Source organism: Oncorhynchus mykiss, chromosome 2, assembly GCF_013265735.2.
Source record: "Oncorhynchus mykiss isolate Arlee chromosome 2, USDA_OmykA_1.1, whole genome shotgun sequence".
NCBI classification, from domain to species: domain Eukaryota; kingdom Metazoa; phylum Chordata; class Actinopteri; order Salmoniformes; family Salmonidae; genus Oncorhynchus; species Oncorhynchus mykiss.
In genome coordinates, this window is record NC_048566.1 from 5,497,779 (window position 1) to 5,525,113 (window position 27,335).

At 47.1% G+C, this 27,335-nt stretch overlaps 1 protein-coding gene across 2 annotated transcripts in view; it reads left to right on the forward strand.

Moving 5' to 3' along the window:
- The window catches only part of ptp4a3b (protein tyrosine phosphatase 4A3b), a 61,893-nt gene that overhangs the window by 16,804 nt on the left and 17,754 nt on the right, over positions 1-27,335 (forward strand). The window contains exons 1-5 of one of the 2 annotated variants that reach the window (XM_036935931.1): positions 8,762-9,006; positions 14,147-14,847; positions 15,380-15,472; positions 21,962-22,092; positions 25,583-25,657. In XM_036935931.1, coding sequence (XP_036791826.1) covers positions 14,749-14,847; positions 15,380-15,472; positions 21,962-22,092; positions 25,583-25,657 — 398 coding nt within the window. In that variant the 5' untranslated portion in view covers positions 8,762-9,006; positions 14,147-14,748. Of the gene's footprint in view, positions 1-8,761; positions 9,007-14,146; positions 14,848-15,379; positions 15,473-21,961; positions 22,093-25,582; positions 25,658-27,335 lie in introns of those variants that run through there. The other variant, XM_036935926.1, reaches the window with a different exon arrangement.

The window sequence follows — 27,335 nt, forward strand, 5'->3', positions numbered from 1 at the left end:
TGCTCTGCGATTGTACAGTAATTGTGCAATCTGACCTTCCGTAACCCGTGCTTTTCTAACAGAGAAGTTTCTAATGGAGAAGTTTCCTTTGACTTTCTAAGAATCGAGGTTACATAATATTTCTTAGAGGGCTTTATTTAACCCTGTAGTCAGAGAACCTGGCAATCAAAGAGATACTTTATGCACGGAGAGAGAAAGCACATATCTAATTGGTCAGCAAAGTGGTTTCTTATGGGTTAGTCGTGACTGATCAATTAAATGAGGACGGCCCCCATTCTAATTGAACGAGAACAGGCCTAGTTAACATTGCATATGTATGTTACCTTTGTTGACACATTCAGGAAGCCCCCGGTTTGAAATGAGGCTCTCCAAAAATATGTATATATTTTTTTGATACCACGAATCAGGCATGCCCATTGATGTAAATGGTACTGCTGTGGTGTATATAGCCTTTCCACCCAAAGCTAGGTTGCCAAGATGTTGTGTAACATCGTTGTCTTCTAGGCTCCGCCTTCTCCAGGGTGTAGGGTATCCCAGGGTGCGTCATTGTGTTTGTTTTTGTCAGTTTGACCTTTACAGTTGCGCAATGCACTCCCATGACCACTTGAAAGGGCTATCGGGGGTGCTATCAGTAAGCCTATTCCAAGTCTTGTACCATCCATTACCCTAGACGTGTAGTCCAGCCTAATGTAGCTATTCCAAGTCTTGTACCAGCCATTACCCTAGACGTGTAGTCCAGCCTAATGTAGCTATTCCAAGTCTTGTACCATTCATTACCCTAGACGTGTAGTCCAGCCTAATGTAGCTATTCCAAGTCTTGTACCATTCATTACCCTAGACGTGTAGTCCAGCCTAATGTAGCTATTCCAAGTCTTGTACCATTCATTACCCTAGACGTGTAGTCCAGCCTAATGTAGCTATTCCAAGTCTTGTACCATTCATTACCCTAGACGTGTAGTCCAGCCTAATGTAGCTATTCCAAGTCTTGTACCATTCATTACCTTAGACGTGTAGTCCAGCCTAATGTAGCTATTCCAAGTCTTGTACCATTCATTACCCTAGACGTGTAGTCCAGCCTAATGTAGCTATTCCAAGTCTTGTACCATTCATTACCCTAGACGTGTAGTCCAGCCTAAATGTTCAGAGTTGTAGTGTAACAAATGGAGTGACATAACAAGGTGCGGTAGTGTACTCCAGAAGACACTCCCATCACAAGGACGCCAGACGAATTCTAAAATGGCCTCCTCTGAAACGTATTGATGCTGCTCCATTTTATGTTCAGTGTCTTTTTTAAATCTGCAATCTTCTTCCTGTTTGACTTTGTTTTTGGACCAGAGGAGGGGTCTCGGGTTTCAAAACAAGCGACCCCAGCTAGCTCCCTGAGTTATCCAACGTTGCCTGGCTACTCTTGGTTGCAGCCAGCCCAGGCTAAATTTATTAGATAACAGCTGGTGGTGTTAAATATAGACAGCAGGTGTCTGCGAGGGCCCTGACTACAGTACTCACTGTGAAGACACTCTGGAGTGTAGTGTCACAACAATGCTCGTGTCCAACACACATCTCCCATCCTGTCAAACGCAGCAGACCTGCTCTGTTCTTACCAAGGCTTGACCCACCTGGGGAAACGCCTGTAATGCCGACAGACTGCTACAGAATTCCAACCCAACTATCAACTTTGACACCTTGTGTACGTCCCAAATCACACCCTATTTCCTATATAGTGCACTACTTTTGACCAGAGTCCTGTGGGGACCCTATTCCCTATATAGTGCACTACTTTTGACCAGAGACCTATGGGGACCCTATTCCCTATATAGTGCACTACTTTTGACCAGAGTCCTGTGGGGACCCTATTCCCTATATAGTGCACTACTTTTGACCAGAGACCTATGGGGACCCTATTCCCTATATAGTGCACTACTTTTGACCAGAGTCCTGTGGGGACCCTATTCCCTATATAGTGCACTACTTTTAACCAGAACCCTATGGGGACCCTATTCCCTATATAGTGCACTACTTTTAACCAGAACCCTATGGGGACCCTATTCCCTATATAGTAACACAACTTTTTAAATTGACCTTTTATTTAACTAGGCAAGTCAGTTAAGAACAAATTCTCTTTTGCCAAACCCGATCGACGCTGGGCCAATTGTGCGCCGCTATATGGGACTCCCAATCACGGCCGGTTGTGACACAGCCTGGAATCCAACCAGGGTCTGTAGTGACGCCTCTAGCGTTTTTGTTGTATGTTTAGCTCACATTATATCATTTAAAAGGATGCATTTAGGTGTCTGTAATAGAATATCAAAATGGTCGAGCGAATGCCGAGAGAGTGCAAAGCTGTCGTCAAGGCAAAGGGTGGCTACTTTGTATATATAAAATATATTTTGGTTACTACATGATTCCATATGTGTTATTTCATAGTTTTGATTTCTTAACTATTATTTTACAATGTAGAAAATAGCAAAAATAAAGAAAAACACTTGAATGAGTAGGTGTGTCCAAACTTTTGACCTGGTACTGTATGGTGAGCATGAATCTGAATAAAATCTCAGTATCGAATCGCAATCCATATAGAATCGGCACCTCCGTATCGTGATCGTGAGGTCCCTGGCAATTCCCAAACCTAGTTAGTTCCTTCACCACGGTGATTGATGTAGAGACTGATCATTAGAACTAGGGGTCCGTACCGTATAGCATTATGAGCTGTATCAATACAGTAACATCATGTCACTCAATGTCTTTCATGTTGTTCACAACAAGTCATCAGTGTTTTGACTCTCTCTCTCTCTCTAAACGCACCTAATGTCTCTAACTCTGAATGAACAGCTATGAAAAGCCAACTGACATTTACTCCTGAGGTGCTGGCTTGTTGCACCCTGTGATTATTATTATTTGACCCTGCTGGTCATCTATGAACGTTTGAACATCTTGGTCATGTACAACAGTACTAATAATAGTAATAATCTCCACCCGGAACAGCCAGAAGAGGACTGGCCACCCCTCATAGCCTGGTTCCTCTCTAGGTTTCTTCCTAGGTTCCTGCCTTTCTAGGGAGTTTTTCCTAGCCACCGTGCTTCTACATCTGCATTGCTTGCTGTTTGGGGTTTTAGGCTGGGTTTCTGTATAGCACTTTGTGACATCGGCTGATGTAAGAAGGGCTTTATATATACATTTGATTGATTGACCTGTTATGCTCTCTGTGATCTGTTGTCTACCCAGTGTAGTCATGTGATTGTCCATTCCAGCCACATAATCATCCAATTAACGTCCTCAGAGGACAGCCCAAGCCTTCTGAAGATTTCTCAGAATGATGCTCTGGCCTCTGTGGCCTGGCTGCTAGGATACCGTGTGGACATGTTTACCAGTCATCTAGTCAGTCTGCGTGACAACAACAGTAGAGAAGTCTAGCCTCACCGCCGTGCCCTCTAGTTGTTGTGGATATCTGGCCGATACGGCTGTTTGAGTTGTGCATCACTTACTCTACAGTAGTGGACCTACAATACCTAGGCCTAAATAGCTTTTTATAATAAATCTTGTGTTTACGAAGTCAACCCTGAGGTCTATTTGAGCCCTCAAACTGCTAAGCTTAATAGTTTTTTTTAAATCCCAGCGTGTTGTGGGTGACAGTCAATGTAGTAGCTAATAAGCTTGGCCAAGCTACATCCTTTACTGAGCCACGGCATGACTTCATAACCCGAGTATAAAGCCAACAACAAACAGATAAAGGCTTGCCCTCCTCCTGGATCACTGGGCACTATATTTAGGCCTATCCAGAGACAGAGCTATTAAAGTCTAGTTTTGTAACACACTGGCCCTGTGTATGAAGGATTAGACTGTGTGTACAGGTGAGAAGCCATTAAGGAGAGTGGAGAGATAAGCCATTGTGAAGAGAGAAGTTAGGCTATGAGGAATTGTTGTTCTGTTGTCTGCCATGTGTTGCTGTTGTCTATAGTATCCTGATTCATTTAATCAGTTATCAAGTGCTAGTTTTAATGGAAGCTGAAGACTTACAAACCAACCAATTGACTTCCCAAACCTCAAATCCAGGTCTGGTCTGTTTGGTCTGCATCTCCTGAAGCATTGGCTGCTCGGCACTCTGGGTTTAAAACTCTGTGTACCTGCTCCTCAAAGGAGGAAGGACCACAGCTTGCCGCTCTGTCCCTGCTAGAAACATCTAACTGGTCTCTAAGGTTTGGGTCTCGTGTTTGGGCTGGTGAGAGTGTCACTGTGATGTGTGTGTGTGAGTGTGTGTGGGGGGGGCTGGTGAGAGTCTGTGTGTGACTCCATATGAGTAATCATATACATAATATCTGGTCCTCTGGCAAGGCTCAGACTTTGACTACATCCCAAATGACACCCTATTCCCTTTATAGTGCACTACTTTTGACCAGGGCCCGTCATAGTAGATAGGGTGCTATTTGGTAAGCAACCTTTGGCCCAGTTTCAGCTACTCAGCAGGGCTTCCTACCTCTTGATAGGCTGAACTGGTTTTACTCCACAGGAGGCCCTGTAAATCTCCCTCCTATTTAGAACAACAACAGCCCTGATAGATATTATAGGCTACTGTGTTCAGGTGAGACCGGAATAGACACATAACAACATTAGATAAAGGAGTGGTGTTTGGCAAGGCTACTGTAAGGCTGTTATTGGAACAGTGATTCTGGACTGGAGCATGGTATATTGGTGATGTAGCTAGCTAGCCTGATCCTGGACTGGAGCATGGTATACTGGTGATGTAGCTAGCTAGCCTGATCCTGGACTGGAGCATGGTATACTGGTGATGTAGCTTGCTAGCCTGATCCTGGACTGGAGCATGGTATATTGGTGATGTAGCTAGCTAGCCTGATCCTGGACTGGAGCATGGTATACTGGTGATGTAGCTTGCTAGCCTGATCCTGGACTGGAGCATGGTATACTGGTGATGTAGCTAGCTAGCCTGATCCTGGACTGGAGCATGGTATACTGGTGATGTAGCTTGCTAGCCTGATCCTGGACTGGAGCATGGTATACTGGTGATGTAGCTAGCTAGCCTGATCCTGGACTGGAGCATGGTATACTGGTGATGTAGCTAGCTAGCCTGATCCTGGACTGGAGCATGGTATACTGGTGATGTAGCTAGCTAGCCTGATCCTGGACTGGAGCATGGTATACTGGTGATGTAGCTAGCTAGCCTGATCCTGGACTGGAGCATGGTATACTGGTGATGTAGCTTGCTAGCCTGATCCTGGACTGGAGCATGGTATACTGGTGATGTAGCTTGCTAGCCTGATCCTGGACTGGAGCATGGTATACTGGTGATGTAGCTAGCTAGCCTGATCCTGGACTGGAGCATGGTATACTGGTGATGTAGCTTGCTAGCCTGATCCTGGACTGGAGCATGGTATACTGGTAATGTAGCTAGCTAGCCTGATCCTGGACTGGAGCATGGTATACTGGTGATCTAGCTTGCTAGCCTGATCCTGGACTGGAGCATGGTATACTGGTGATGTAGCTAGCTAGCCTGACCCTGGACTGGAGCATGGTATACTGGTGATGTAGCTAGCTAACCTGAGCCAAGGACTATTGTTAGTACTCCAACAGTCTGGACTATTCGTGACGAATAACACACCTAAAGTCTGATAAAAAAAATCATAAGAGGTGGAGCAGGGAGCTGTCACAGCGGTAATGCAGAGTATGTGAGTGGAGCTGGAGCGAGGAGCGGAGCATGCCCAATTTAACTGGAGCACGGAGCAACTTTCCCAAAGGCCTTTCACCCGCTCCAATATCACTCCAGTAACGCTCACTTCCCCACCTCAGGGCCTGCCTGGCCCAGCATGCATTTGTAGTCTACTTGTGTGCTGCTGTAGCCCCTTGCTTTAGCTACTGTCATGGAGTTCACTAAAGATGTTCATAAAGAAAATGATTAAAACACACAGGTGCTAAACCAAGGTGACTTACAAAGATGAGGAGGACCAAGCAGTGGAGCGAGTGTGATGTAATGTCCACAACCTAATGAGTCCTTGTGGAATCTGAAAAATCACCTTAAATAAATGCATGATTGGGTACTTACTACAGTTAAAAAAAATTTTATTCAAAGGCACTGTAGATTGAGCCTTATAAGGCATTCTTTGTGTAATTTGTATTTAATTCTAAGTAAGTCACAGCCTATATGTGCAATTTCTAGACGACAATGATTTAACACAACTAAATGTTTAAATGCTGAGCGCTCTTTGTCCCTGCCTCTCTACCAGCCTAGTGTCACACTCAACTAATGCTCCACAATGGATTTATTTGTAGGCTATAGCCTTGTGATAATAGTCTAATAATATAGCTTAAATAATACATTGTTGTTACGTCTTAGGCTACCTGTCTGGCTACTGACCTATTCACAGTGTTTCTATGCCGTTTAATACGACACGTGGCCTGTTTTCAAATGAAGAGCGCTTCTTAGTCACCTTTTACACGTTTCAATTATTTTCATTCAAATTATATGGTTTGGTTTCAATACTTCAAAAGCAAATGGTCGGTCCATGTAGTCACATAGATGGGTGTTGGTTAAATGATATATATATTTTTTAAATGAATAGAACGAATTTGAAGTGGCGTTTTTTTTAAATGTCCTGTGAGCGAGGAGCGTTTTCTAGCCGAGCGTGTAGAAAGGACATGGCGCGCACGTGAGCGAGGAGCGTTTTCTAGCGGAGCGGGTAGAAAGGACATGGAGCGCCCGTGAGCGAGGAGCGTTTTCTAGCAGAGCGGGTAGAAAGGACATGGCGCGCCCGTGAGCGAGGAGCGTTTTCTAGCGGAGCGTGTAGAAAGGACATGGCGCGCCCGTGAGCGAGGAGCGTTTTCTAGCGGAGCGGGTAGAAAGGACATGGAGCGCCCGTGAGCGAGGAGCGTTTTCTAGCGGAGCGGGTAGAAAGGACATGGAGCGCCCGTGAGCGAGGAGCGTTTTCTAGCGGAGCGTGTAGAAAGGACATGGCGCGCCCGTGAGCGAGGAGCGTTTTCTAGCGGAGCGGGTAGAAAGGACATGGAGCGCACGTGAGCGAGGAGCGTTTTCTAGCGGAGCGGGTAGAAAGGACATGGCGCGCCCGTGAGCGAGGAGCGTTTTCTAGCAGAGCGGGTAGAAAGGACATGGAGCGCCCGTGAGCGAGGAGCGTTTTCTAGCAGAGCGGGTAGAAAGGACATGGCGCGCCCGTGAGCGAGGAGCGTTTTCTAGCGGAGCGTGTAGAAAGGACATGGCGCGCCCGTGAGCGAGGAGCGTTTTCTAGCGGAGCGGGTAGAAAGGACATGGAGCGCCCGTGAGCGAGGAGCGTTTTCTAGCGGAGCGGGTAGAAAGGACATGGAGCGCCCGTGAGCGAGGAGCGTTTTCTAGCGGAGCGTGTAGAAAGGACATGGCGCGCCCGTGAGCGAGGAGCGTTTTCTAGCGGAGCGGGTAGAAAGGACATGGAGCGCACGTGAGCGAGGAGCGTTTTCTAGCGGAGCGGGTAGAAAGGACATGGCGCGCCCGTGAGCGAGGAGCGTTTTCTAGCAGAGCGGGTAGAAAGGACATGGAGCGCCCGTGAGCGAGGAGCGTTTTCTAGCAGAGCGTGTAGAAAGGACATGGAGCGCCCGTGAGCGAGGAGCGTTTTCTAGCAGAGCGTGTAGAAAGGACATGGCGCGCCCGTGAGCGAGGAGCGTTTTCTAGCAGAGCGGGTAGAAAGGACATGGAGCGCCCGTGAGCGAGGAGCGTTTTCTAGCGGAGCGGGTAGAAAGGACATGGAGCGCCCGTGAGCGAGGAGCGTTTTCTAGCGGAGCGGGTAGAAAGGACATGGCGCGCCCGTGAGCGAGGAGCGTTTTCTAGCGGAGCGGGTAGAAAGGACATGGCGCGCCCGTGAGCGACGAGCGGGATTTCCGACAGCTCAGCTCCGCTCACACACTCTGCAGCAATGACAATGAAACAGACCATCAATAACACTGCTTCATTGCTGCAGATAGAAGTCTGACTCATGTGTGATGTTATTTATGAGCCAGTCAGTAGATGTAGTCCTTTCATTCCCCACCTGACCCATAGTCACACTGTCTGAGTCCCAAATGGCAGTCCATTCCCTTATATAGTGTGCAACCTTTGACCAGGCCCGATAGGGGGTAGGGTTCCATTTGGGACTAGAGCCACAGTTAATGCTCTTATAGGAATGGCTGACCTGTGGGCTCCATTAAAGTCCTTGGCTGGCGTGCTGGCAGCTACACAGAAATAGCCCGTCAGGCCCCTTTGTTCAGCCGCCACAGGTTTCTGTCAGCTAGCTAGCGCCACTATGGGTTTGATTGACAGCTGAAGAGAGATGTCCCATGGTGGTACATTATGTTTCTGTATACTAACAGTTAAGGGAAAGGGGAGAGAACAGAGTAGATGGTGGTACATTATGTGTCTGTATACTAACAGTTAAGGGAAAGGGGCGTGAACAGAGTGAAGTTGGTTAGGTTTATGGGTTCTGACTCCTGGGGGTGACTGTTAAATATAGTGAAGTTGGTTAGGTTATGGGTTGTTCTGACTCCTGGGGGTGACTGTTAACCCTAACCAACTTCACTATATTTATGGGTCAACTCTCTGTGCCTCCTAGAGCATTACATGCATTTGTTTGTGACATTACCAGTTGAGTGCTGCCAGTGTCATATGACAAACCTGGGCAGCCTCAACTGGTTCAGAACAGAGATGGCAGAGAGAGAGAGAGAGAGAGTGCCTGTGGGAGGGACCACAGGAGGAGAGGTGTGGTGAAGAGTTATTTGCCTAGATTACTATAAGCTTTCTCACGGGTGTGTGCAGTGTGGATGGACGCTCAGTGTGTGCAGGGGAAGCTCTGCAGAGTAACAGGTTGGAGAGACTCCTTGGAGGACCTGGGGTTTGATGAGCTTGATCAACCTGGTGGTGACAGAGGAATGAAATGCTTCTTGGGCTTTAGCTGTGAGGGAGGAATCTAAAGAAGACTGCTTGTTGTTTCTCTTCTTGTCTAATTTGAGGATGTTTTCTTGTCAAAGAAGTTGTCTCAGGTGAGCAGTACAATACGGTGGCTTCTCTGGCTGCTAGTTTTACTCTGGACTTTTACAAACAGTTGACTTCAACAGTTGTATTTTCTACTTCACAGTTGGCTACTATGTGTTCAGTTAGGAGGTAGTGAGGGGAGTTATTTTGGTAAGGAGATGGTGTAGTAATAACTGTCAAGCCGAAGCCCCCATAGATTGTATCGAATTACTGTCAGTGTGTCCGCGTTACCTCAATTAGGCTGCAACCTCATCCTTATTACATGTAACCGGTAGGCTGCAACCTCATCCTTATTACATGTAACCGGTAGGCTGCAACCTCATCCTTATTACATTTAAACGGTAGGCTGCAACCTCATCCTTATTACATTTAAACGGTAGGCTACAACCTCATCCTTATTACATTTAAACGGTAGGCTGCAACCTCATCCTTAGTACATTTAAACGGTAGGCTACAACCTCATCCTTATTACATTTAAACGGTAGGCTGCAACCTCATCCTTATTACATGTAACCGGTAGGCTGCAACCTCATCCTTATTACATTTAACCGGTAGGCTGCAACCTCATCCTTATTACATTTAAACGGTAGGCTACAACCTCATCCTTATTACATGTAACCGGTAGGCTGCAACCTCATCGTTATTACATTTAAACGGTAGGCTGCAACCTCATCCTTATTACATTTAAACGGTAGGCTACAACCTCATCCTTATTACATTTAAACGGTAGGCTACAACCTCATCCTTAGTACATTTAAACGGTAGGCTACAACCTCATCCTTATTACATTTAAACGGTAGGCTGCAACCTCATCCTTATTACATGTAACCGGTAGGCTGCAACCTCATCCTTATTACATTTAACCGGTAGGCTGCAACCTCATCCTTATTACATTTAAACGGTAGGCTACAACCTCATCCTTATTACATGTAACCGGTAGGCTGCAACCTCATCCTTATTACATTTAAACGGTAGGCTGCAACCTCATCCTTATTACATTTAAACGGTAGGCTGCAACCTCATCCTTATTACATTTAAACGGTAGGCTACAACCTCATCCTTATTACATTTAAACGGTAGGCTGCAACCTCATCCTTATTACATGTAACCGGTAGGCTGCAACCTCATCCTTATTACATGTAACCGGTAGGCTGCAACCTCATCCTTATTACATGTAACCGGTAGGCTGCAACCTCATCCTTATTACATTTAACCGGTAGGCTACAACCTCATCCTTATTACATTTAAACGATAGGCTGCAACCTCATCCTTATTACATTTAAACGGTAGGCTGCAACCTCATCCTTATTACATTTAAACGGTAGGCTACAACCTCATCCTTATTACATTTAAACGGTAGGCTGCAACCTCATCCTTATTACATTTAAACGGTAGGCTACAACCTCATCCTTATTACATTTAAACAGTAGGCTACAACCTCATCCTTATTACATTTAAACGGTAGGCTGCAACCTCATCCTTATTACATGTAACCGGTAGGCTGCAACCTCATCCTTATTACATTTAAACGGTAGGCTACAACCTCATCCTTATTACATTTAAACGGTAGGCTACAACCTCATCCTTATTACATTTAAACAGTAGGCTGCAACCTCATCCTTATTACATTTAAACAGTAGGCTACAACCTCATCCTTATTACATTTAAACAGTAGGCTGCAACCTCATCCTTATTACATTTAAACGGTAGGCTGCAGTATGTTACAGTATGTCTCTACAGGTGAAACAACACTGCCAGGTTACAGTATGTCTCTACAGATAAAACAACACTGCTAGGTTACAGTATGTCTCTACAGGTAAAACAACACTACCAGGTTACAGTATGTCTCTACAGGTAAAACAACACTACTAGGTTACAGTATGTCTCTACAGGTGAAACAACACTGCCAGGTTACAGTATGTCTCTACAGGTAAAACAACACTGCTAGGTTACAGTATGTCTCTACAGGTGAAACAACACTGACAGGTTACAGTATGTCTCTACAGGTAAAACAACACTACTAGGTTACAGTATGTCACTACAGGTAAAACAACACTACTAGGTTACAGTATGTCTCTACAGGTGAAACAACACTGACAGGTTACAGTATGTCTCTACAGGTAAAACAACACTACCAGGTTACAGTATGTCTCTACAGGTAAAACAACACTACTAGGTTACAGTATGTCACTACAGGTAAAACAACACTACTAGGTTACAGTATGTCACTACAGGTAAAACAACACTACCAGGTTACAGTATGTCTCTACAGGTAAAACAACACTACCAGGTTACAGTATGTCTCTACAGGTAAAACAACACTACTAGGTTACAGTATGTCTCTACAGGTGAAACAACACTACCAGGTTACAGTATGTCTCTACAGGTGAAACAACACTGCCAGGTTACAGTATGTCTCTACAGGTAAAACAACACTGCTAGGTTACAGTATGTCTCTACAGGTGAAACAACACTGCCAGGTTACAGTATGTCTCTACAGGTAAAACAACACTACCAGGTTACAGTATGTCTCTACAGGTAAAACAACACTGCCAGGTTACAGTAGTGTCCCTACAGCGCTGAAATAGTAGAAATAGCTGGAGAAGTGTCCCTACAACGCTGAAATAGTAGAAATAACTGGAGAAGTGTCCCTACAGCGCTGAAATAGTAGAAATAGCTGGAGAAGTGTCCCTACAGCTCTGAAATAGTAGAAATAGCTGGAGAAGTGTCCCTACAGCTCTGAAATAGTAGAAATAGCTGGAGAAGTGTCCCTACAGCTCTGAAATAGTAGAAATAGCTGGAGAAGTGTCCCTACAGCGCTGAAATAGTAGAACTAACTGGAGAAGTGTCCCTACAGCGCTGAAATAGTAGAAATAACTGGAGAAGTGTCCCTACAGCTCTGAAATAGTAGAAATAACTGGAGAAGTGTCCCTACAGCTTTAAAATAGTATAAATAACTGGAGAAGTGTCCCTACAGCTCTAAAATAGTAGAAATAACTGGAGAAGTGTCCCTACAGCTCTAAAATAGTAGAAATAACTGGAGAAGTGTCCCTACAGCGCTGAAATAGTAGAAATAGCTGGAGAAGTGTCCCTACAGCTCTGAAATAGTAGAAATAACTGGAGAAGTGTCCCTACAGCTCTGAAATAGTAGAAATAACTGGAGAAGTGTCCCTACTGCACAGTGTTTTCCATTTGTGTCCTATCATCTCGAAGTATGCAGTATGTTTAACACATGGGGCTATGTGTGGTTAGCGTATGGCACTGTGTGTGTTTAGCGTATGGCGCTGTGCGTGGTTAGCGTATGGCGCTGTGCGTGTTTAACGTATGGCGCTGTGTGTGGTTAGCGTATGGGGCTGTGTGTGGTTAGCGTATGGTGCTGTGTGTGGTTAGCGTATGGCGCTGTGTGTGGTTAGCGTATGGCGCTGTGTGTGGTTAGCGTATGGCGCTGTGTGTGGTTAGCGTATGGCGCTGTGTGTGGTTAGCGTATGGCGCTGTGTGTGGTTAGCGTATGGCGCTGTGTGTGGTTAGCGTATGGCGCTGTGTGTGGTTAGCGTATGGCGCTGTGTGTGGTTAGCGTATGGGGCTGTGTGTGGTTAGCGTATGGCGCTGTGTGTGGTTAGCGTATGGGGCTGTGTGTGGTTAGCGTATGGCGCTGTGTGTGGTTAGCGTATGGGGCTGTGTGTGGTTAGCGTATGGGGCTGTGTGTGGTTAGCGTATGGCGCTGTGTGTGGTTAGCGTATGGGGCTGTGTGTGGTTAGCGTATGGGGCTGTGTGTGGTTAGCGTATGGCGCTGTGTGTGGTTAGCGTATGGGGCTGTGTGTGGTTAGCGTATGGCGCTGTGTGTGGTTAGCGTATGGCGCTGTGTGTGGTTAGCGTATGGTGCTGTGTGTGGTATTTGTGGAATTGGCAGTTCTAGGGTATCAGTTATCCTCACCTAGACCCATGGCCTAAAATTAACACCCGCCACCTGCTGAACGTGGGTAGATTTTGCCGTTGGCAGGTAAGAATGTATAATTCACCAGCTATGTTAGTGCGTGGCAGTACTCCAGGCTCTACAGTGTGGGTATTTCATAAAAATAGTCCAGCATGGGCCCAAGTGAGTTGTGATTTATAGCTTAATCAAAGCTACAGTAGCTGTTTTCAAAGTATTAATGCCATTTTGTTTCGTATCTGTTAATGCACAGAGAAAGCTATAACATTAGGATTCAGATATCAGGCAGCAACACTGCCTGTCTGGGGGGCTGTGAGTGGGAAAATATTTGTTTTTAGAAGCAATGGGCACAGGCATAAAAGTTGGTCTAATTTACTCAAGTATCCTACAGTGATTTCTTGTTAATTTACATTGTTTTGTTCACAAGCTAGGTTACTTTTTCAATGTTTTGAGTTTCCTCCCACTGCTAGCAAAAAGAGACCTCGTTGGCTCTCTTACTAGTGACACAGGCACATGTGATGACTTGAGTGGCCCTGTTACCAAGGTAACCTTAAAAGGGCAGCTAAACATTTTTTTGTCTGATATTTATGTTAAAAATACTCAGGTCACAGAATAGTAAATTACATTGAGAAATATAACCAATAACTTCTTACTAGTAATACATTTCTTGTTTTAGAAACATTACTAAGCATGGCAGTTCTTTGTTTCTTTGTGTAATTATGGCAGCACATTTTTTTTAAATTTTGGCTGGTAAAAAATCTGATTGGCTGGTAGATTTTTTTTGTATCTACCTGCCACGGTGGCTGCTATACAAACAAGTTAGTTTTAGGGCCTGTCTTTTACCTGTCTGTGTCCTCTCCTTACCCTGTGGGTGTGTCTGACTGACTGACTGACTGACTGACTGACTTGACTGACTGTTTGACTGACTGTATCGTCTTCTATCTGTCTGTGTCCTCTCCTTACCCTGTGTGTGTAGTTTGATAGAATAAAAGTTTACCAAACGCTCTTCAGCCCAGCTTGATCAAAAAAGGGAAATTATGTCCTGAACTGACTGACTGGGGATAATGGAGAAAAGGTAGACTTTCTCTCCCCAACTAACTGTGTGTGTGTGTGTGTGTGTGGTTTGACTGTTAGTCCCACTGACTCTCTCCTGTGTGTGTGTGTGTGTGTGTGTGTGTGTGTGTTAGTCCCACTGACTCTCTCCTCTGTCTTTGCAGCGCTGCACTCAGGCCGGCCAGTCGTTGATGGAGTTCTTGCAGGGGAGCGGTGACTACTGCCACGCCCAACATCTCAGCGCTTGAGCCCAGGCCCCCCGGGGGGAGGATGGCCCTGTTGCCCTGCTGCACCTCCCACCCCTGAATGCCCACAGCCAGGTCGCCCTCTCAACCCAGACCCAGCCACCCCCACTCTGACTGTAGACTGACCGACGGACGGCAGGCCCACTAACTCACCAGATGGGGTAGTGAGTGTCGGTGGCCAAGGGCAGCGTAAGCTAACGGACAGCTACCTCTTCACCCTGTCCAACCCCCACTCTATTCCCAGCACACCAAGACACCCTGGACAGGAGAGACTTGAGAGGACCTTGTAAATTCCTCCTGAGGTGGGGTGTTGTTGCTGGGGTTTGTTCCTCCACCTCAGAGAGACTAGCAGGGGTTACCTGCCTTCTTGGCTTCCTGCCTGGCTTCCTGCCTGCTGTGTCAGGACAGTGTAGTGTAGCTGGTGGGCTGGGTGCTCCTCTGTCAGGGTGGGTGCGGGCCCCTGGGTCTGGGTCGACGTCGTGGCGTCTTCTCCTGAGAGTGGGATCCTCAGTGTGTCCAGAATGAACCGTCCGGCTCCCCCCGTCGAGGTCTCCTACAAGAACATGAGGTTCCTCATCACACACAACCCCACCAACGCCACCCTCGACACCTTCATCGAGGTGAGACAGAGAAGAACCTTCCACACAACACCACTAACACCACTCTTATCACCTTCATCAAGGTGAGACAGAGAGGAATCTTCCAGACTGTTCTGGCTCTCGGTCGTCTAATCCTGCTGAGTTAGAAGTGGTACCTAGGTAACTGATCTAAAATTAGATTACTCCTCCGGGTTCACACTGCACGTTCTTAGCCCAGGGCTAAGCTTCATGAATATTCATGTTAGGTGAAAATGGAAATGTCACAATAAATGGAATTTGATGACAATTAATATTTAAACTGGGTGACAATCTGTGATTGGCTAACCCTGAAAACTTGGTTCTAAGAACACAGTGTGAGTCTCTCAGGGAAAACCCAGAACTGATGGTAGATCAGCATCTAGGGAAAACGTAATCCTACTCGGTCTGATTGGTATTACCACTGTGTCATGTGACAGGGCGGTGACCAAATCAATCTAACTGGTATTACAACTGTCATTGTCAAACCTCCGACTCTCATGAATGGTTTTAATGAAGTTACCTCTCCCTTTTCCAGGACCTGAAGCAGTATGGTGCAACAACAGTGGTGCGGGTGTGTGAGGTCACCTACGACAAGACACGTCTGGAGAAGGATGGCATCACAGTCATGGTGCGCAAAGATACACACACACATACATCAGATCTCTCTTCTCTACACTCTCCCACTAGGGTCCTATTCACTAGGAACCAAACGGAAACAAAACAGGCTGAAACGAAGGGGGACCTACCTGAATTTGTCCAATGAGAAAAGCTTTTTTTTTCATTTTTCTGTTGCAAGACGTTTTGCTACGGTGCCAAAAGTTCTGGTACGCTGTGCACTAATGAATACGACCCTGGTGATGTTCAGTAGGTACAAAATGAGGTGAAACGTGGCCTGCTACTGTCTGAACTGGTCCATTGAGACTAGTCTACTGGTATCTGAACTGGTCCATTGAGACTAGTCTACTGGTACCTGAACTGGTCCATTGAGACTAGTCTACTGCTACCTGAACTGGTCCATTGAGACTAGTCTACTCCTACCTGAACTGGTCCATTGAGACTAGTCTACTGCTACCTTAACTGGTCCATTGAGACTAGTCTACTGCTACCTGAACTGGTCCATTGAGACTAGTCTACTGCTACCTGAACTGGTCCATTGAGACTAGTCTACTGCTACCTGAACTGGTCCATTGAGACTAGTCTACTGCTACCTGAACTGGTCCATTGAGACTAGTCTACTGCTACCTGAACTGGTCCATTGAGACTAGTCTACTGCTACCTGAACTGGTCCATTGAGACTAGTCTACTGCTACCTGAACTGGTCCATTGAGACTAGTCTACTCGTACCTGAACTGGTCCATTGAGACTAGTCTACTGCTACCTGAACTGGTCCATTGAGACTAGTCTACTCGTACCTGAACTGGTCCATTGAGACTAGTCTACTGGTACCTGAACTGGTCCATTGAGACTAGTCTACTCGCTCTGTTTCAAAACATTTTCTCCATTATGTTCCTACTGACCCTGTTTCCTCTCTCTCTGCCATGTGGAGGATGTTATTCATGATGTCACCCTGCTGCACATGTGTTGGAGTAGAGGAAACACTACCTCCTGCCCCACACACACACACACACACACACACACACACACACATCTGGCTCAGCGTCAGGGTGTACCTCATGGTTTACTCCTCTCTTGTCTCCCAACATCCTCTCCTCTCACCTGGTCTTTCTTTTGCTTCACTTTCTCTCGCTCTCTCTCTCCTTTCTCTCTCTCTCCTTTCTCTCTCTCTCCTTTCTCTCTCTCTCTCTCGCTCTCTCTCCTTTCTCTCTCTCCTTTCTCTCCCTCTGAGTTAATAATGTTGTTGAGAGCAGAGAGCGGGTACCCTCTCAGAGGAGAGGTAGCATCAGATGAGAAGAATGTAGGGATGTAGAGATAGCTAGAGGCCCGGGTTACATAAGGCCCTTAACCACCCTCTGTCTGTTGTGTTATCAGAGTGACACGGTCACACAGAGTCCTCTCTCTTCTCTTCCCTGTGTGAGAGAGAGCCTTGTATCCTGGCTGACTGAGTCCTCTCTCTTCTCTTCCCTGTGTGAGAGAGAGCCTTGTATCCTGGCTGACTGAGTCCTCTCTCTTCTCTTCCCTGTGTGAGAGAGAGCCTTGTATCCTGGCTGACTGAGTCCTCTCTCTTCTCTTCCCTGTGTGAGAGAGATCCTTGTATCCTGGCTGACTGAGTCCGACTCTGGTCAAAGGTAGTGCACTATGTAGGGAATAGGGTGCCATTTGGGACGTACCCTTGTACACTTGTTGACTGACTGGCAGAGAGAGAGCCTGGCTGGCAGGTGAAACCCGGTTCCCCTCCACATCTCCCTGAACTCCAGATGAAAACCATGTTGTCTGTCTCATTCAGAACGCTGTGTAATGTGCTGTTCTGTCTGACATGGCTCGTGATGCTTTCATTGCTCAAAGAGGTTATTTATTGGCATTATATGGAGAAATGTTACTCCCACACTCTCTGCTTTTGCAGGTTACATTAGTCTTACCAGTGTATCAGTAATGGTGGGGGTATATTTGGAGGCCATATATAACCAGTAATAACAGTGGTAAGTACCAGAGGTGCGTCCATCCACCTTGTGACTGACTTAACATAGACCATCCTCTGTAGCATGTGATAACATTCAGCTGGCTGATATAAAGGGACTGTGGACTCATTCAGGAAGTGGCCCAAAATGGCACCCTATTGTGTCCATATAGTGCACTACTTTTGAGCAGAGCTGTATGGGCCCTAATCATAAGTAGTGCACTGCACTATAAAGGGAATAGGGTGCCAGATTTGAGACCTACACTCTGCCAAACGTCTCGCTGGTTGTCGTATGAGAGTCAAGTTGCAGAGGAAGGATACCATGGTGACAAGGTCTGTTCTGGGGGTTCCGAGAAACGGCCCAAGACGTTCTTCGGGCCACAATTAGAACTCTGCCTCCTCCTCCTCCAAGCTCTTGTCTCAAGCTCTGGGCTGCGTTGGTTGGACTTGGAATGAGCTTCACGACATGAATAGCTTACTGTTGACATACCAGGCGGCTCTGTTCACCTCTTAGTAGATGTAAATGTTATTTTGAACCACATCCTCTCTACAGTCGAAGATTCTATTAGGGAGAGATTTACTCTCAAGGTTGTCACAACGGGTTCACCCATTATGGAGTTCTGTAGCATCAAAACAGACATGTAAATGGACATTTCTGTGTCTTCGGTGTTGTGGTGACTTCTACATATCTTGATATCCACAACTTCTTTAGATATCCACAGCAGGATGCGGAGAAATTCAAATTCAAATTCAAGGCCTTGCCGTGTACAGGATTAGTGTCCTACCTGGAACATTGAACAGAGAGTAGAATGGTTTCTGTTGTGGGTTTTGCCTGTGTGTTACTGGTAGAATGGTTCCTGTTGTGGGTTTTGCCTGTGTGTTACTGGTAGAAAGGGTCCTGTTGTGGGTTTTGCCTGTGTGTTACTGGTAGAATGGGTCCAGTTGTGGGTTTTGCCTGTGTGTTACTGGTAGAATGGGTCCTGTTGTGGGTTTTGCCTGTGTGTTACTGGTAGAATGGGTCCTGTTGTGGGTTTTGCCTGTGTGTTACTGGTAGAATGGGTCCTGTTGTGGGTTTTGCCTGTGTGTTACTGGTAGAATGGTTCCTGTTGTGGGTTTTGCCTGTGTGTTACTGGTAGAATGGGTCCTGTTGTGGGTTTTGCCTGTGTGTTACTGGTAGAATGGGTCCTGTTGTGGGTTTTGCCTGTGTGTTACTGGTAGAATGGGTCCTGTTGTGGGTTTTGCCTGTGTGTTACTGGTAGAATGGTTCCTGTTGTGGGTTTTGCCTGTGTGTTACTGGTAGAAAGGGTCCTGTTGTGGGTTTTGCCTGTGTGTTACTGGTAGAATGGGTCCAGTTGTGGGTTTTGCCTGTGTGTTACTGGTAGAATGGGTCCTGTTGTGGGTTTTGCCTGTGTGTTACTGGTAGAATGGTTCCTGTTGTGGGTTTTGCCTGTGTGTTACTGGTAGAATGGGTCCTGTTGTGGGTTTTGCCTGTGTGTTACTGGTAGAATGGTTCCTGTTGTGGGTTTTGCCTGTGTGTTACTGGTAGAATGGGTCCTGTTGTGGGTTTTGCCTGTGTGTTACTGGTAGAATGGGTCCTGTTGTGGGTTTTGCCTGTGTGTTACTGGTAGAATGGGTCCTGTTGTGGGTTTTGCCTGTGTGTTACTGGTAGAATGGGTCCTGTTGTGGGTTTTGCCTGTGTGTTACTGGTAGAATGGGTCCTGTTGTGGGTTTTGCCTGTGTGTTACTGGTAGAATGGTTCCTGTTGTGGGTTTTGCCTGTGTGTTACTGGTAGAATGGTTCCTGTTGTGGGTTTTGCCTGTGTGTTACTGGTAGAATGGTTCCTGTTGTGGGTTTTGCCTGTGTGTTACTGGTAGAATGGGTCCTGTTGTGGGTTTTGCCTGTGTGTTACTGGTAGAATGGGTCCTGTTGTGGGTTTTGCCTGTGTGTTACTGGTAGAATGGTTCCTGTTGTGGGTTTTGCCTGTGTGTTACTGGTAGAATGGTTCCTGTTGTGGGTTTTGCCTGTGTGTTACTGGTAGAATGGGTCCTGTTGTGGGTTTTGCCTGTGTGTTACTGGTAGAATGGTTCCTGTTGTGGGTTTTGCCTGTGTGTTACTGGTAGAATGGTTCCTGTTGTGGGTTTTGCCTGTGTGTTACTGGTAGAATGGGTCCTGTTGTGGGTTTTGCCTGTGTGTTACTGGTAGAATGGGTCCTGTTGTGGGTTTTGCCTGTGTGTTACTGGTAGAATGGGTCCTGTTGTGGGTTTTGCCTGTGTGTTACTGGTAGAATGGGTCCTGTTGTGGGTTTTGCCTGTGTGTTACTGGTAGAATGGGTCCTGTTGTGGGTTTTGCCTGTGTGTTACTGGTAGAATGGGTCCTGTTGTGGGTTTTGCCTGTGTGTTACTGGTAGAATGGGTCCTGTTGTGGGTTTTGCCTGTGTGTTACTGGTAGAATGGGTCCTGTTGTGGGTTTTGCCTGTGTGTTACTGGTAGAATGGTTCCTGTTGTGGGTTTTGCCTGTGTGTTACTGGTAGAATGGGTCCTGTTGTGGGTTTTGCCTGTGTGTTACTGGTAGAATGGGTCCTGTTGTGGGTTTTGCCTGTGTGTTACTGGTAGAATGGGTCCTGTTGTGGGTTTTGCCTGTGTGTTACTGGTAGAATGGGTCCTGTTGTGGGTTTTGCCTGTGTGTTACTGGTAGAATGGGTCCTGTTGTGGGTTTTGCCTGTGTGTTACTGGTAGAATGGGTCCTGTTGTGGGTTTTGCCTGTGTGTTACTGGTAGAATGGGTCCTGTTGTGGGTTTTGCCTGTGTGTTACTGGTAGAATGGGTCCTGTTGTGGGTTTTGCCTGTGTGTTACTGGTAGAATGGGTCCTGTTGTGGGTTTTGCCTGTGTGTTACTGGTAGAATGGGTCCTGTTGTGGGTTTTGCCTGTGTGTTACTGGTAGAATGGGTCCTGTTGTGGGTTTTGCCTGTGTGTTACTGGTAGAATGGGTCCTGTTGTGGGTTTTGCCTGTGTGTTACTGGTAGAATGGGTCCTGACAGTTTCTTGTTTTGTTTTTCTGAGAGAGAAAGTCCCAGTTGCACCCTTCTATTCATGGCAGTGTGAAATAGTGATGTCATCATAACATCTTTCCCAGCCAGGCCTGTGATCCACTGGCTCAGCTGAGCTGTTGCCTTGGTAACGCATTGTCGTCAGACACACAAGATGTTTGTACCTGGGAGCAGGTATTGTGTTGTTGGAAGTCCCACTCCACTAGGAGATAAGAGATGACTCTCTCTCTCTCTCTGTCTCTCTGTCTCTCTGTCTCTCTCTGTCTCTCTGTCTCTCTGTCTCTCTGTCTCTCTGTCTCTCTTTCTCTCTCTTTGTCTCTCTCTCTTTGTCTCTCTTTCTCTCTCTTTGTCTCTCTCTCTTTGTCTCTCTCTCTCTCTCTCTCTCTCTCTCTCTGTTATTTTTTTTTACATGTAACCTTTTATTTAACTAGGCAAGTAGGTTAAGAACAAATTCTTATTTACAATGACGGGCCTACCCTGGCCAAACCCGGCCGACGCTGGGCCAATTGTGCGCCGCCCTGTGGGACTCCCAATCACGGCCGGATGTGATACAGTGTCTGATGGGTCTCTAGTGTGACTGATCCCTCCTAGACACCCATGGTTTCTGCTTTAAGCCTTCATCTGCCCAATGGAGGAGTCAAACAGCTGGTTTGAGCATCCTTGATGCTGTATGGTGCATTAGGTCTACATCTGACCAGGTGAGGGATGTCTTAGTTCATCTACCATCACTGTCTAATCCTTCAATGAAAAGACTGTTTGTCATTATAGGGGATGGTAGCCCAACATGGCCAGAAAAATACATTGTATCCAACCGACTGATTTAATGTACACTAGCCAAACCAATTAAACGTTGAAGTCAAACAGTTCACCACAGTTCACTCCGTGAAGAAGAGGTGACCACACATCTGTTCTCTGTTGTGGTTCTGCACCAACTACAAACAAACCCCTTCTAGTGTTGTCTGTGTTGACAGAAGGCTTTCCTGATGCTGTGGGTGCTGATGGAACATGATATGTGTCCCAAATGGCACCCTATTTTGCTTGCTGAGATGGCAGGAACAGTGAATAGTGTAGGAAGGACACAGTGTGTTGTCTGTGGGGACAGTTGGTTCATGTTGCGAGTCATGCTTAGATGACTGAGGTTGGTACACTCTGCGTTCCTCCCCGTTACGTGGGTACAGATGTCTCATTTCACAGTGAGCAGCGGCTTGGAACCAGTTGTTTCAGACATGCAGCGCTTCACAAACTCTTTTAATACATTCACCCTCAGTAGGGGATTCTGCTTTGTCTGGTTCCTCAGTTTGAAGTAGGTAGGGGTGCAGTGTAGAGCTGCTTTGTCTCGTAACAATGGGCTCCCTCAGAGTGCCAATGCTAATCAGCTGTTTCTGTCAGAGAGACAGAACTGTACTGTTAATGATGTGTGACGCCGAAGACCAATTCCCACATTGTGTGGACAATTACATTGTTTTCTAATGTGAATGTATTTGTGTGTTTTCCAGGACTGGGCCTTTGATGACGGTGCCCCTCCGCCCACTAAGATCGTAGATGATTGGCTGAACCTGCTGAAGACTAAGTTCCGTGAGGACCCTGGCTGCTGCGTGGCGGTGCACTGTGTTGCCGGGCTGGGACGGTACGGCTCATTAATACTCTTCTGTCTTAGGGTTCTGATTGGGTGAGACGGTTGAACCAAGATCACACGGCTGCAGTGTCATCCACCCACTGTGACGGCCACTGTCCCAGCAGCCACCAGTCTCTCGCCTTCTCCTACAGCCTGACCAGGGCCCTCTCTCAGCATGCAGACAGAACCAAGCCAAAGTCAACTGTTAGCCAAGGGGCCACTCCTTCACAACTAATCCACCGTTTATTATTCAAAGCACAGAGGTTGAGTTCTGAAAAACGTTGACGCAGTATTTATTTCTATTGTGTGTCGGTAAGTGTATCCTCTCAGATTGGATCTCTACTAGTTAGCTCACCAGAACTCTGGTCAAAAGTAGTGCACTATATAGGGAATAGGGTGCCATTTGGGATGTTGCCAAGTCGTCTTGTGAAATGTCAGTTAGCTGTATTCTGGTTGGCCACGCCCAGACTTGTAATGTATGTTCTGTAGTTGAGCCTCTGGACTCCCGTTGGCATGCCGTACATTAGTTCTTATGGTTGGCCATGCCGTACATTAGTTCTTATGGTTGGCCATGCCGTACATTAGTTCTTACGGTTGGCCATGCCGTACATTACCATACATTAGTTCTTATGGTTGGCCATGCCGTACATTACCATACATTAGTTCTTATGGTTGGCCATGCCGTACATTAGTTCTTATGGTTGGCCATGCCGTACATTAGTTCTTACGGTTGGCCATGCCATACATTAGTTCTTATGGTTGGCCATGCCGTACATTAGTTCTCACGGTTGGCCATGCCGTAAATTAGTTCTTACGGTTGGCCATGCCGTACATTAGTTCTTATGGTTGGCCATGCCGTACATTAGTTCTTATGGTTGGCCATGCCGTAAATTAGTTCTTATGGTTGGCATGCCAACCAACATAACAGAGGAGTTGACTAAATAGAAGCACAAACTGATCTGGTTACCAGGCTCATTTTAGCACTGTCCTGTCTGGTGTTCCTTCAGGTGTCCTCTATGGCAGAGGAGAGACAACGAGTCACATCTGTACTGATGGAGTATATTAGCTAGTAGAGGAGAAAATTTCTCAAATGGTACCCTATTCTATACATAGTGCACTACTTTTGACCAGAGCCCTGTGGGCAATAGGGAGCCTTTAAACCAGGCCTTAGGTACTAATAATGGTTGAGCTCATTGGTAGGAAGCTGAAGGAGCCCCTGTTCCCCTCCCCTCCTGTGTTAGCTGAAGGAGCCCCCCCAGCCCCCTGACTTCCCCAGCCTCTTCCGTTCCCCTCTCTGTGTTAGCTGAAGCAGCCCCCTGACATCCCCAGGCTCTTCCCTCCTGTGTTAGCTGAAGGAGCCCCCTGACCTCCCCAGGCTCTTCCCTCCCTCCCCTCTCTGTGTTAGCTGAAGGAGCCCCCTGACCTCCCCAGGCTCTTCCCTCCCTCCCCTCTCTGTGTTAGCTGAAGGAGCTCCCCAGCCCCCTGGCCTCCCCAGGCTCTTCTCTCCCTCCCCTCTCTGTGTTAGCTGAAGGAGCCACCCCAGCCCCCTGACCTCCCCAGGCTCTTCTCTCCCTCCCCTCCTGGGTAAGCTGAAGGAGCCCCTGTTCCCCTCCCCTCCTGTGTTAGCTGAAGGAGCCCCCCCAGCCCCCTGACTTCCCCAGCCTCTTCCGTTCCCCTCTCTGGGTAAGCTGAAGCAGCCACCCCAGCCCCCTGACCTCCCCAGGCTCTTCTCTCCCTCCCCTCCTGTGTTAGCTGAAGGAGCTCCCCAGCCCCCTGGCCTCCCCAGGCTCTTCTCTCCCTCCCCTCTCTGCTGAAGGAGCCACCCCAGCCCTCCCCAGGCTCTTCTCTCCCTCCCCTCTCTGTGTTAGCTGAAGGAGCCACCCCAGCCCCCTGGCCTCCCCAGGCTCTTCCCTCCCCTCCTGTGTTAGCTGAAGGAGCTCCCCAGCCCCCTGGCCTCCCCAGGCTCTTCCCTCCCCTCCTGTGTTAGCTGAAGGACCTCCCCAGCCTCCTGGCCTCCCCAGGCTCTTCCCTCCCCTCCTGTGTTAGTTGAAGGAGCTCCCCAGCCTCCTGGCCTCCCCAGGCTCTTCCCTCCCCATCCTGTGTTAGCTGAAGGAGCTCCCCAGCCCCCTGGCCTCCCCAGGCTCTTCCCTCCCCATCCTGTGTTAGCTGAAGGAGCTCCCCAGCCCCCTGGCCTCCCCAGGCTCTTCCCTCCCCTCCTGTGTTAGCTGAAGGAGCTCCCCAGCCTCCCCTCCCTGGGTTAGCTGAAGGAGCTCCCCAGCCCCCTGACCTCCCCAGCCTCCCCTCCCTGGGTTAGCTGAAGGAGCCCCCCAGCCCTCCCCAGCCTCTCCTCCCTGGGTTGGTGAAGCACCGTCTATCTCTGACGTACTGGAGACCTCCTCTGGGACTCGTCTGTGGTTTTTGACAGGGCTCCAATGTTGACTTTACTCTGAACTGTTTGTTGTCCTGTTAATCAGCTGGGGAGTCTTTGGCTTTCAGCTGGTAACCTCTGCAACGTCTAAGTGGTCTGGGGGCTGATATGGCTTGACAGGGTAGAGTTAGATGAATATGTTTGAATGTCTCATGTCCATGCAGGCAGGCACCTCATCTGTTTCACTGATTCCTAGAAGTCCTGTGTTTGTGTTAGTGGTGTTATGCTCTTCAGCTCTCTATTTCCACACTGACTTACCGTAACCACAGCAACAACCCATATAAGGCTAGAAAAGGGGAAAGTGGGCTACAGCTTTTCCTAATGATTTGTTACCTGTAAATATTAGTGGCCAAATACAGCACAACTAGTTCCAGCTCTCAACCCGCAGCAGGGCTTTCCTTTGTCCAAACCAGAATGAACTCCATTCCCTGGGAACTGGCTGTGTTGTGACAACATGGAGAGAGAGACGTTGCTGGGGGCATAACAGGAAGGATACTAATGGATGTCTTTAATTCCCCGTCTTAATATGTGAATGCTGTTTCTAACGTCCCAAATGGCGCTATATTCCCTATTAAGTGCACTACTTTTGACCAGGGCCCATAAGGTTCTGACTGTGTCTTTAAGTCCCAGTATTAACAGCAGTCTGACTGTGTCTTTAAGTCCCAGTATTAGTAGCAGTCTGACTGTGTCTTTAAGTCCCAGTATTAACAGCAGTCTGACTGTGTCTTTAAGTCCCAGTATTAGTAGCAGTCTGACTGTGTCTTTAAGTCCCAGTATTAGTAGCAGTCTGACTGTGTCTTTAAGTCCCAGTATTAGTAGCAGTCTGACTGTGTCTTTGAGTCCCAGTATTAACAGCAGTCTGACTGTGTCTTTAAGTCCCAGTATTAGTATCAGTCTGACTGTGTCTTTAAGTCCCAGTATTAACAGCAGTCTGACTGTGTCTTTAAGTCCCAGTATTAGTAGCAGTCTGACTGTGTCTTTAAGTCCCAGTATTAACAGCAGTCTGACTGTGTCTTTAAGTCCCAGTATTAGTAGCAGCATGTAAAGGCTGTTTCTTTGTGTTTCTCCCTCCAGGGCTCCTGTGCTGGTGGCTCTGGCTCTGATCGAGGGCGGGATGAAGTATGAGGAGGCAGTTCAGTTCATCAGGCAGTATGTACACCTCACCTCCAGATTCAGTTCAGTTCATCAGGCAGTATGTACACCACCTCCAGATTCAGTTCATCAGGCAGTATGTACACCTCACCTCTAGATTCAGTTCATCAGGCAGTATGTACACCTCACCTCCAGATTCAGTTCAGTTCATCAGGCAGTATGTACACCACCTCCAGATTCAGTTCATCAGGCAGTATGTACACCTCACCTCTAGATTCAGTTCATCAGGCAGTATGTACACCTCACCTCCAGATTCAGTTCAGTTCATCAGGCAGTATGTACACCACCTCCAGATTCAGTTCATCAGGCAGTATGTACACCTCACCTCCAGATTCAGTTCATCAGGCAGTATGTACACCACCTCTAGATTCAGTTCAGTTCATCAGGCAGTATGTACACCACCTCTAGATTCAGTTCAGTTCATCAGGCAGTATGTACACCACCTCTAGATTCAGTTCAGTTCATCAGGCAGTATGTACACCACCTCTAGATTCAGTTCAGTTCATCAGGCAGTATGTACACCACCTCTAGATTCAGTTCAGTTCATCAGGCAGTATGTACACCACCTCTAGATTCAGTTCAGTTCATCAGGCAGTATGTACACCACCTCTAGATTCAGTTCATCAGGCAGTATGTACACCACCTCTAGATTCAGTTCATCAGGCAGTATGTACACCTCACCTCCAGATTCAGTTCAGTTCATCAGGCAGTATGTACACCACCTCTAGATTCAGTTCAGTTCATCAGGCAGTATGTACACCACCTCTAGATTCAGTTCATCAGGCAGTATGTACACCACCTCTAGATTCAGTTCATCAGGCAGTATGTACACCACCTCCAGATTCAGTTCATCAGGCAGTATGTACATCTCACCTCCAGATTCAGTTCATCAGGCAGTATGTACACCTCACCTCTAGATTCAGTTCATCAGGCAGTATGTACACCTCACCTCTAGATTCAGTTCATCAGGCAGTATGTACACCACCTCTAGATTCAGTTCATCAGGCAGTATGTACACCACCTCCAGATTCAGTTCATCAGGCAGTATGTACACCTCACCTCTAGATTCAGTTCATCAGGCAGTATGTACACCACCTCCAGATTCAGTTCATCAGGCAGTATGTACACCACCTCTAGATTCAGTTCATCAGGCAGTATGTACACCACCTCCAGATTCAGTTCATCAGGCAGTATGTACACCACCTCCAGATTCAGTTCATCAGGCAGTATGTACACCACCTCTAGATTCAGTTCAGTTCATCAGGCAGTATGTACACCACCTCTAGATTCAGTTCAGTTCATCAGGCAGTATGTACACCACCTCTAGATTCAGTTCAGTTCATCAGGCAGTATGTACACCACCTCTAGATTCAGTTCATCAGGCAGTATGTACACCACCTCTAGATTCAGTTCATCAGGCAGTATGTACACCACCTCTAGATTCAGTTCATCAGGCAGTATGTACACCTCACCTCCAGATTCAGTTCAGTTCATCAGGCAGTATGTACACCACCTCTAGATTCAGTTCATCAGGCAGTATGTACACCACCTCTAGATTCAGTTCATCAGGCAGTATGTACACCACCTCTAGATTCAGTTCATCAGGCAGTATGTACACCTCACCTCCAGATTCAGTTCATCAGGCAGTATGTACACCACCTCTAGATTCAGTTCA